At 56.8% G+C, this 11,092-nt stretch overlaps 2 protein-coding genes across 2 annotated transcripts; one reads left to right on the top strand and one right to left on the bottom strand.

Moving 5' to 3' along the window:
• Window positions 1-2,087: 2,087 nt before the first annotated feature.
• On the top strand, window positions 2,088-4,837 carry VDAG_03741 (uncharacterized protein; the record flags this gene model as incomplete). The annotated part of the gene is made up of 3 exons (XM_009653825.1): window positions 2,088-3,147; window positions 3,205-3,316; window positions 3,364-4,837. 3 exons carry the CDS (start codon window positions 2,088-2,090, stop codon window positions 4,835-4,837), a joined length of 2,646 nt encoding a protein of 881 aa, XP_009652120.1.
• A 264-nt stretch (window positions 4,838-5,101) lies between these two features.
• Window positions 5,102-6,930, bottom strand: VDAG_03740 (uncharacterized protein; the record flags this gene model as incomplete). The annotated part of the gene is made up of 2 exons (XM_009653824.1): window positions 5,102-6,734; window positions 6,793-6,930. The coding sequence occupies 2 exons, from the start codon at window positions 6,928-6,930 to the stop codon at window positions 5,523-5,525; spliced, it is 1,350 nt and encodes a 449-aa protein (XP_009652119.1). The 3' UTR covers window positions 5,102-5,522.
• Window positions 6,931-11,092: the final 4,162 nt, after the last annotated feature.

Below are 11,092 nucleotides of genomic sequence, written 5' to 3'. Positions count from 1 at the left end.
CGAGCCCGGCGACGAGCCCCAGAGGTGACGCCGGACGCCGACGCCCACTGCTCACCCGACCGAGGAGCCGTCGTCGGAGCCGACGTGCCGGCGGCGACACTGGTTTCGGCTGGTGCAGAGAGTGGGATGACGGTGACGGCTGGATGCCGGAGGAGATTTGAGACGGGGCTGGCAGGGCGATGTTGATTTCGCGCATGAGCATTTTCCAGTGGGCAAGGGGCGTTGGGTTTTGGGTTTTGGGATTTGGGTTTTGGGTTTTGGCGTAGATAGGTCGTTAGGCTGAGGCCATGACAATGACAGAACATGTGCATTCCACCCGGTCATCGAGTGTTGAAACGACGTTGAATGTTTCGACTGGCAGAACGTGATGGATTCATAATGAGGGAATAGATGAACTAACAACTACCGAAACCTCGGTGCAATTGAAAGCATGTCGAAGCGTAGAGCCTGGTCGTCTGGCTCTGAGCAGGGATGGGCTGTAGATGTACACGTACAGGGTCACGTACCTAGATAGGTACCTTAAGGTAAGGAAGGTACAGTCATCCCTTTGAACCCGAAATTGATCTCAGGAACAACAAGCGCTCCATAAGCCGTATACCGCCTTCATGATCAGGTTTAGCGCTGCGACCTTTGCCACCTTACGCAGTACCTAGGACCCTACCTCATTCTAACGTAATCCACCTAAGATCCTCGCTATATACCCCAGTAGGCCTGATATCATAGGTATCATAGCTTATTACTAATATATTATGGGGTAGGCCTACGATTTGGTTGGCTATCTGGCTCATTTCTGCTACGTTAGCTGGGTTCTTCTAGTACGTATTTTTTGTACCTGAGATCAAATTCGGGTTCAAAGGGATACGACAAAAGAAACGACGGAGCTCCATTTTACACTAAAACATATAGTTTTCTAGCCTCTCTAACTTATTCTATAAATTAGATTAAATCATAATACTAATAATACTATTAGAGCTTTATTAAATCTATAATCTCTATTATTTAAGTTATTGATATCTTCTATATTATATAAGTATTTAAGGCTTAAAGCTAGGTGATACGAATAGTTAGGTGGAAGGGCCTGCCCTGTGGCCGTGCCTTGAGGCCGCCTGTGACCTGGCACGTGGCCTGGCCTGTGGCCCTGCCTGAGGCCTGAGGCCTAAGGCCTAACTGCCTAGGGCACGTGGCCTGACTTGTAGGCCCGTGCCCACTTATCTATATATATGCCTACGTGGCCTTCCAACCCAGGTAGACCAATTCATCTATCTTACACCTACAGAACAGCTACCTAGCATCTATTATATGTTCCTAGCGTGACGCCTGCCTGGTCCCTAAGACCCGACTCTATTACTAGCCACATTAGAGCCGTAGCCATTTCTGTGCGTAATACTAGGTAACGTCTTCTACTCTATTAATATTAGTTTTATTAATTATAGGAACTAGCTATAGCTACCATTTCTATTATATAAGTAATAAGATCTTTTCTTTACTTAGTAATATTAATTCTAGACCTTGAAACTTTTTATTAGATTTTTTAGTTTTAAAAACTTTACTACCTGCTTTAAATCTATATACCTAAGTAAATACTAGGCCTATAAGTATAATATCTTAATATAGTATAGATCTAGTAGGTTTCTAATAGTAGAATTATTATTATTATTTAATCTATTTTATAGAATAAGTTAGAGAGGTTAGAAAACTGTGTGTTTTAGTGTAAAATGGAGCTCCGTCGTTTCTTTTGTCGCCCTACTGTACCTAGGGCGAGCAACTTGGGAGCGGCGCGTGTGACTTCTACCTTCAATCCCTTCTGCACACACAGCTCCCCACCAACCGAACCAAACCCTTCCTCATCCTCAACACCACACGCCCAACCTTTCGATCATCCCGAATACTACGACGACGCCTTGAAAAGACATCCCGGCGAGCCAGCCTCGCTCGCTACACACCTCACAACAGACATGTACCGATAAAACCATCGCCCCCTTCCTCACCAAGAAGAACCAAACCACCCCCCCCCCCCCCTTCCCCCCGGGGTCCCAGCACCAGCACCAAGGGACGCTCCTAACAAGACAGCCGCCCCTCGCGCCCCCATGGTCGACTACGACTCCGACTCGGGCTCCGACGCCACGAGCGCCAGCGACGAGGCCACGCCGACGACCTCGACGGCCGCCACGCCCGTCGAGTGGCTCGCCACAGGCCGCGCCAAGCGCTCGACGGCCGGCAACCGGATGAAGTCGATGCTGGCCCACGAAGACCCGGACTCGGACCTCGAGCTGCTCTTCGCCGAGGACGACGACGACGCCGGCTTCACGGACGTCGAGGACGGCGCGTCCGACGTGCACATGGACTCGTCGTCCGACTCGGAGGACGACGCAGCGCCGAACGGCGGCACCGCTGACCAGGACCTCGCCGGCGAGCACGAGCTCGAGAGGCAGGCCAAGGAGCGCCGCGCCGCCCAGCGGCGGAAGCGCAAGGCCAACGACGCCATACCCGCCAAGTTTCGCAAAAAGGTCCGCATCACCGCCGACGGGCCGCCGCCTGCCGCCGACGCGACGACGACGACGACGACAACGGCGGCCCCGCGGCCCAAGAAAAAGTCGGAGCGCACGAGCTGGCTGCCGACCGTCACGGACATGCCGACGCGCGCGTCGGCGCGGCAGACGACGGTGCTCAGCAAGGAGCAGCTGCACAACCAGATGGTCGAGAGGGAGGCCAAGCGGCTGAAGCAGGTGGCCGCCATGGAGAAGAAGGCCAAGAGGCTCGCGGCGCTGAAGAAACCCCCCATGACCCAGGCTGAGCGCCTCGCCGAGGCGGCCCTCGTCGAGAAGAGGAATGCCAAGAGCCTGAACCGCTGGGAGGAGGCCGAGAAGGCGAGGGAGGAGGAGCGCGCCGCCAAGCTGGCGGCCCTCAACAACCGCACCCTCAAGGGGCCCGTCATCACCTTCTGGAGCGGCATGGGCCAGTGGGAGGGCGATGCGAACGGCGGCAAGACGGTCACCATGGAGGAGAAGCAGCCTCGGAAGAAACGAGAGAAAAAGGAGAAGCCGGAGAAGGGCAAGGCCAAGGCTGACAGGCAGGGAGCTGCTGCACCGGAGACGGACGCCGCGACACCTGCTTTGAGGGTCACGCCAGCGACAGCACCGGCAACAGGTACGGCTACGGAGGCCAAGCCAGGAGTAGGAGTCGACTCGATGCTGTCGACGCCAGCAACAACATCGCCAAACACGCCCATCTCGGCTGTGGACATGGGGCTGCCGAAACTACCTGAGACCTCTGTGCCTCCACTCAAAGTGGAAGACGCACCAAGCCCGGCACCGCCGTCCGCTGCGCCTGAACAACCATCTCTGACCGCCGAGTCTGCACCAGCGGCACCAGCGGGCACCAGCAGCACCGCCTACGGATCCTCAGCCCTGGACCTGTGGCCCCTCCGACCATCTCGCCATCACCACAGGGCCCCTCTCCTCTGGCTCTTCCCGCCCCTCCTCCTCCTCCTGCTGCTGCTGCTCCTCTTTCTGCTCCCGCTGTAGCCTCTCCTCTTGCTCCCTTGGCAGCTCCTGCTGCACCACAATCTGGCCTCAAGGCCCCCGTTCTCGCGCCGCCTGTGCTGGCGCCACCTCTCGGCGGCATCCATCTCAGCAGCTCCGGCATGAACCCCAGGTCAAACGTGCTCGCTCCGCCAAATACAACACAGAGGCCATCGCCCCTGTCCCTGCCGCCAACGACGCCAGGCCAGCCGTCACACAACGCCGTGTCGGCAGTCTCCCAAGCGGGACAAGCCCCGTCACAGCCGCCTCAGCAGATTCAACCCGCGCCGGCTCCTTCACAGACACAGCTGCAGCCTTTGCAACCACGAGCACCTGCCGCCCAGCCACCACCTCTCCAAACACAACTCGAGCCCCAACCCGGCAAAGGAGGCGTGCCCTCGCAGAAACCTGCTGCCGCCTCCCAGACGAACGAAACCACACCGGCATCGTCAACCCTTCCCACACCGTCCGACCCTCACGCACCCCAAGCGTCGGCACAACCAGCACCACCGCCAGCAGGCCCCCACAAGACGACCCGCCACGCCATCATCCTCCAGAACTTTGCCGAACCCCTCATAGCCAACAAGGCCACCCAGTCGCGCGTCCTCTTCGGCCCCCACCGCAAGCTCGCCAAGCTCGCCAAGCCCCCGGCCGCGCCGCTCTGTGCCATCACGAACCACCCGGCCCGCTACCGCGACCCGCACACCGGCCTGCCCTACTTCAACGCCTACGCGTACCGCGAGATCCAGCGCCTGCGCCGCGGCGAGTACCGCTTCAGCGCCCTCGTCGGCGCCTGGGTCGGCAGCTGCACCTACGCCGCCAAGGGCGTGCCCGTCGCGTTCCTCGGCGGGCCGGCGGCGCGAGCCAAGGAGAAGGAGGCCGAGAGGGCGGCCGAAGAAGAGAAGAAGAAGAAGCAGCAGCAGATGGAAGCGGAGGCCAAGGAAAAGGAAAAGGAAAGACTCAGAGAGGCAGAGCAAAGGCAGAGACAGCAGCAGCAGGAGCAGAACGACGCAGCAAAACAGGTCCGGCCAGCAACGACGAGCGCGACGCAGCCAGACGGCGCCGTCGTCGCTGTCGCCGAGGCCGAACGCGCTGCACCACTGCCGACGGACGAGATGGACGTCGACGTGCCCGCCCCCGTCCCTGCCGCCCGGCCACAGCTGCCCCAACAGCTCGCGGCCGGCACGGCGTCGACGGTGCCGCCCCCTCCGGCGCCGAGCGCGCCGTCCGCTGAGACCCCGGCTCCCGCTGCTGCCGCGCCCTCTGTGGCGCCTCCGCCTGCTGAGCAGGGCGCTCCGGCGCCTGCGGTGGTGTGACGCGTCCTACCCGAGTGCGCAAGGCATGGCGGAGTGGACAGGACATGTACTATGAATAATGGTAGAGCGGGACGGCGATGTACGGATAGTGTAAAGATTGTATGATACCTTCGCCCATCTCTGTTGGGCCGCTGAGGAGTCGCTGTAACATGACCACTGGACAGGCACGAATGAAATGGGCTTGACCCACTAATTGATTACCGGAATCTTCATAAGGGTACGAATGGTCCGCAGAGTCATTTGACAGTATAAACGTTTGTTGTTGTACATCAATCTCAGGCTTCCATTGGATGACCATTTCCTCATATATGGTGCGTATCTAGCTGACGATTGCCAATCTTATCCCTCCACCTGATCAGACTCCTCCCGGGAGCCATTCAAGTGACCACTTTAGAGGCAGATAGCCTTGAATACGTACATCTTTCTTGCAGAGTCGTTGCGATAAACCGATTCTCGTGACTCCTCCCAGCCTCAGGCGTAAAACCGCGCCCAAAGCTTAGCCTCGAAGGCATCTTGGTCGTCCTTGTATCGATCATCATCATGATCCGAGGCGTTTTCTCTCACTCATATGTACAACAGAAACCCTTCTATATCCCCCAGTTGGATCTTCAGAGAGGTCTTGGACATGAAAGGAAATTGGGTATCATTGAAGACGTAGGAAATAGGGCAGAGTGTTAGGAGTAGCCTAAACACGTCCGCCGTGGATTATGTCGACCATCCAGTTCATTTCATTGACAAAGTCGTCAATGCCATGGTCGCTGGGGCTTGCGAGTAGTGTATGGTCAGACCTCGCAATTAAAGCCGGCGATGCAATGGAGGTCTGGACGGTGCGTTGGTCATGCAAAGACTGCTTGCTGACATGATCTGGTCCCTGTGGCAGGCTATAACTGGCAATAGGGGCTCGCGGCTGGTCCAAAGACGAACTTGTGGAATCCAGCACGCACAGAGACTTGTAGGACGTCTCGCTCTCATTTGACGACAGCAACTCATCGTCGTCGTCATTGGAGTCATACCATGAGGGCGGCCCGTCATCTGGAGAGCGCAGCTCCTGCGAGACAATGCTAGAAGCAGAAGACATAGAGAACCGCGACTCTGACATGTCGAGTCCGAGAGTGGGGCGGCTCTGGAGGTCCCGAGTGGGGGACGGCGCATGCGCAGCATCGACCTTGTCCGATGTGGAGTGGACATATTGTGTCAGCGTCATTTGGCTGCCATTCGTGACAGTAGGCATGCTGCTGTCGGAGTGGGATCGTTTGAAAGGTGGAGGGGACAGGCATGTTGCGTAGGGGTTGTTTTCGGACACGGCTGATGTGGCGAAGTTGAGGTCATCTTCGTTCTCTTCCACAATGTCTTCCGGTATCGACAGAGTCGGCCGCTCTTCCACAGCGTCAGTCGGCACTGACGGTGCGCTTTCGTCAGCCAGGAAGCGCTGAAGAGATTCGGGCGAAATGTCCCTGCTTCGGCTACCTTGCGACGAGAGGAGACTCCTCTCATCATCCACGTAGACGTCTGACGACATGGACCAATGCTCCTCGTTGAGTTGACGATCACGTTCGCCAGTCCGGCTGGAAGACCGCCGGCTGAACAAACGCCGCCATGCGGGAGCCGGTGACATGGAGCGCAACGAGATGCTTGAAGACGTAAGAGGCGACGAGCCCAGGCGCGTCCTCATGCTGTCGGGCAGTGGAGGAGGAGCTCTTGGAGTGATGAACTTGTCGAGGGGGTTCATCGTCTTATAGTCGGTAATCTTGAGAGACGTGAGGGAGGCGCTGCGCTTGCGAAGAACTTGTTCCATAGGAACATCGAGTGTGTTGACTATTTGCCCAGGAAGGTAGGGACACTTGGTGGTTGAGGGCAAAGTCGTGTCATGGGTTTCCTGCGAACCGTCGAGCTCATACTGTAGGTTTATAGATTAGCACCAGAGATGAGATTGGTTTCTTGCGAACCAAACTCACATAGTAGTAATACTTGTGGCCCATCTTCAAACCGCCGTTCCGTTTCCGGCAGGCGCCGTTGTCATCGTCACAGACGATATCCTTGAAAGAGTAACATCCGCGCCATTGGCCACGGTCTCGTCGAATGTCACGCTCCATCAAGTAGGCTGTCGAGAAGTTGTCCCAAGAACCGAAAAGATGAACTGATTGAACTGTCGGATGCGTCTCGCTGGGAATGGTTAGCGAACCAGGACTTATGAACCAGCCTATTGTCTCGTAAGTGGCAGGTAAGTTCTCTCCCGACCAGCTACTCAGCCGCAGGAAGCAGAACATCGCCTCAGACGTCAGCTGATGAGGCTGAAAATAAGCAATGTCATCCCAGGATCCAGCCGACAGTACTTTCCAGCCAGCCCAAACAAAATTGGGCGACCGCTCGCGTTCGGCCACTCCGATGCAATGTCCAATTCGGGCAATGAAGCTTGGACCATACGTACAAGGCAGGAATTGGTGTAAGTGCAAGGAATGTATTCGATCAACGAATGTAAGGAACAAAAGTGCCAGCGCAGTACTTCACGAGACCGACAGAGGAAAATAAAAAGAATGCAAAGTGTCGAGACTCACAGCATGAAAGTAAAGAGAGTCGTGGTCGGGTCCATGGCGGGCAAAGGGGGCCTCGTAGAGAGGTGGCGGCCAGCGAGGTCTTATTGGGGGGCCGAGGCGCTTGCTGTCCAGCGACAGGTGCGGATTCGGCAAGAACGTAGTCACTGAAACGCAGAAAATCGTCCCATTCTGTTTGAGTAGACGCAGAGAAAAGGATAATGCTGCCGTACGGGAATGCAGAGGCTGTGATGACAGGAATCTGGTTCGACCAATGATTTCGGCGACCCAGTCGTGGAAGCGCCGTGATGTATGTCCGAGAGTCAAAGGCGACGCCTGAATGGTGGGCGCTTACGAAGGCGACGAAGCACCCCTGAACAATTTGACTGGGTAGGCGCTGTCAACCCCGAAACGGGCGATGGAGAAGGTGATCCCCTGTGAACGATGGGCGTTTGGAAGAACAAGCCCGTCTGAAAGCTGTTGGTTCGTAATGCGTTCCAAAAGAGGTCGCGGCCGTGATGAAAGGGCGAGGGCGCGGGTGGGTTGCAGGTTGGTCGATAGCGTGTTAGTCCCGAGCACTCGGGAGCGAGGGTTGATGCAGGATGCCGGGAACAACAGATGGTTGATGCAGGCAACCTCAGATTGCCGGTTGTGATTTTGGTCAGATAAGTGAACGAGATGTCGGGTGCCACGGAGTACTTGGGTATTTGGGTACTTGGGTATTTGGGTATTTGGGTATTTTGAACCAGGTTTGTCCGGAACGCGGAGAGCTGAACCTGACATCGACCGCACCTTGTCAGATGCAGGCCGTCAACGAGACGAGATGAGATGGTGCTAAGGAGGCGCTTTGGGCACCTTGGAGCTCTCGCAATTCCAGGTGGCCCCAGTTCGGAGAGGCTTGGGGGCGGTGGGAGCAGCTGTAGGCGATGCCGTGGGGGATGGCGTCCTTTTGGGCTGAGGGACCGTGATCCTCTATTGGCTGAAGGGGGCACGTTTGGGAGTGTTAATGCATCCGCTAGGCCCAGCAAGGTGCGCCTTGACCAGGAGGTTTGGTGTTGAGGGCCGCCGGCGGTGCTTCAGTTTCCAGGGGTCAGAGGGGCTGATGAGGCGGGGCGTTCAGACCACACAGGCCGTGCCTAGTGGTGTTCGTGCTGTTGGAGGTAAATGACCAGGGATTTTCTGTCGCGGGATTCGGGGTCGTCGGTGCCAGGGTCAACCGAAGGGCAAGTGCGTTGAATAAATAGAAAGGAGCCGTTGGCGATTGGACCGGCGCCAATGCCGGACCTTGCACCTTTCTGGTGATCGTCGGCGTTGGGGACCCGGTGAGTCTGGTGTTGGTGGTACAGCAGTAGTCCCTGTGGTACTTGTTTGGGAGGCTTGGATGCCACAGCAGCAACTGGAAGCTGCGGCAGTCAGAGTGGATGGTGCTAAACTTGGCAGCTGACTTGGCTGACGGCAAGCCCTTAGCTTGTGACGGAGCAAGGCGGGCAGAGTGGGATTGGGGTGCTTGTCAACCTAAGACTAATAATAAAAGAGGGATGAACGTGGACGAGAGTCAGGGACTGTTGACTAGGTAGAACAGTGGGTAGTTGAGGATAACAGGGAAGAAAAGGCTGGGCAGACGACCAGCCTTGATGAGGAGGGACGGATGGACAGACAAGGCGGGCAGGAGGCAGGAGGCAGGAGGCAGGAGGCAGGAGGCAGGAGGCAGGAGGCAGGAGGCAGGAGGCAGGAGGCAGGAGGCAGGAGGCAGGAGGCAGGAGGCAGGAGGCAGGAGGCAGGAGGCAGGAGGCAGCTTCCAAAAAACCATGACATGACCATCCCTCAAATGGAAGGAAGAGCGGTGGGTGGCTGATCCAACATGGGAAACCACGATACAACAGCAGCAGTCGCGACTGGCTAACACGCACCGAAAGGTAAATCGTGCCTGCCCTGTCGAGCCGCCCCATGTCGAGCTGAGTGTTGCGTGATGCACCTGCTTGAAGACGGTCGCCCATCGAGCACTGCTTCAGTAGCGCAAGACGCCAGTATGGCAATCTCGCAGGGCCCCGCTTGCCCCCGAGCGACTGCCAAGAAGGAACAAGCAGTGTCTGCACCGTCTGCACCGTCTGCACCTCAGGGCCACTCATTGTCTCACAGCCGCCACGGTTCGGGGGAACACCCAATAGCTCCAGCGCCAAGCGGGGGGCTTTGGTGGCAGATGACAGCCAGAGCGGGCACCGTGTCTTGTTGTTCGTGACTCGGGAAAGATGGGGACCCAGCACGCAGATTGGTAGCCCATGTAAGACGATTGGCCCGTCGCCGTTCGCGTCTTAATTTGGAGAAAACCCAGTTGACGAAGCTACTGTACCTCATCAGAGACGGAGACGAAAACATACATGTACGCGTTTCGTCATTGTGATGGTTACGTTAATGTATGCTTTCAGAAACCACGATTACTTGTTTTTGTGTCCTTATCCTACTACCCGACAATGTTCCTGCCTTCGACAAGGCCATCCCCATGTTCGCATCATGTATTGGCTTACTCGTGCATTCAGCTCGACCACAGGCCCTCTCGCAGCCTGCCATGTGGCAGCTGGTGACCAGTCCTGACCAGACCAGCCAGTCTTCGGGTGGTACCTCATCAGTACTGTAGAAGCCATCTCGGCCACCACCAGCCGGGACTTCGATGCTGCACCCTTTCGGTTTTAGACCCCTGGCCATCTGCCTCCCACTTTGACCGAGTAACGGCCGTGAGGCCCGGCTGCATTGCAATTGAGAGATAGCTGAGTGCACCAACCGACCGTGCTCAACAGAGTTTGTTGCAACCTCGAATTCAAAAGCATCCTCCGACTGTCAATCATACTCGACTCTGGCAAGTTGTAACTCTCCGGCAATGAAGCTTACGATTTGAGCACACCATCATAGCTCTTCCCATCCTCTGATCCTCTGCCATCCTCGCTCGCATCCCCCTCTAGCGCCGGCATCCACAGCAAAAAAATCCCCTGCCAAGCCCCCAGGATCACAAGCCCCCGGAACCCGGTAAATCCCTCTCTAGTCCGCCGCCTCCGATTATTTTTCCTCCTCGTCTCGCTTGACCTGATCGTCGCCGAGGCCCTGAGCACCTTTTGCTCCTCAAAGCGATCAAGGCCCCGTCCCCCAATCTCCCCATCAGAAAGTTCTGCCTCCTGCACCCAAAAGTCTGACCCTGAAGCACGGCGCCGATCTCCCTTGTAAATGTACATATTAACGGAGCCTGCAGGACGGGCGCGGTGGATCAGGGGAGGGGGAGGATCACCCCCCAGCCGAAACGTCGCGGTGCCGGGTGGCGCTCGGTGTGCGGTGCGGCTCGTTGGAGACCTTGTATTTTCGGTGATGCGTCAGGTTGTTGCACGGCTCTCGGCTGACGCTGTGTCGATTTGGGGTGTCCCAGGTTACCCGCCATATACTGTGGCTCAATGTCTCGGAGGCCGTGGTCTGGAAAGTAGTATTGCTTCTTGTGATGACAGGCTGGAGAAGCGGTGACGAGTAGATGGTCTCTTCTCACAGCCCTGTCCGACGGTGGGGGGTAGGAAACAAGAAGCTTCCCTCCGTCTGATCTTTCAACACCTCAATGAGCTTGTCGCTTGTGACATTTTGCTCCCTCGCCACGGGACATGCAGTGCGCTTCTGTTTCTACCTGACGCAACTCGAGATGGCATTGTACTCAAGGCCTGTTCCTCATGACTTCGGAGCGCAACGCAAG

The sequence above is a fragment of the Verticillium dahliae genome, genomic scaffold (genome assembly GCF_000150675.1).
Source record: "Verticillium dahliae VdLs.17 supercont1.6 genomic scaffold, whole genome shotgun sequence".
Taxonomy (NCBI): domain Eukaryota; kingdom Fungi; phylum Ascomycota; class Sordariomycetes; order Glomerellales; family Plectosphaerellaceae; genus Verticillium; species Verticillium dahliae.
The sequence above is the reverse complement of the archived record's forward strand: the minus strand, read 5'-3'. Positions and strand labels throughout refer to the sequence as shown.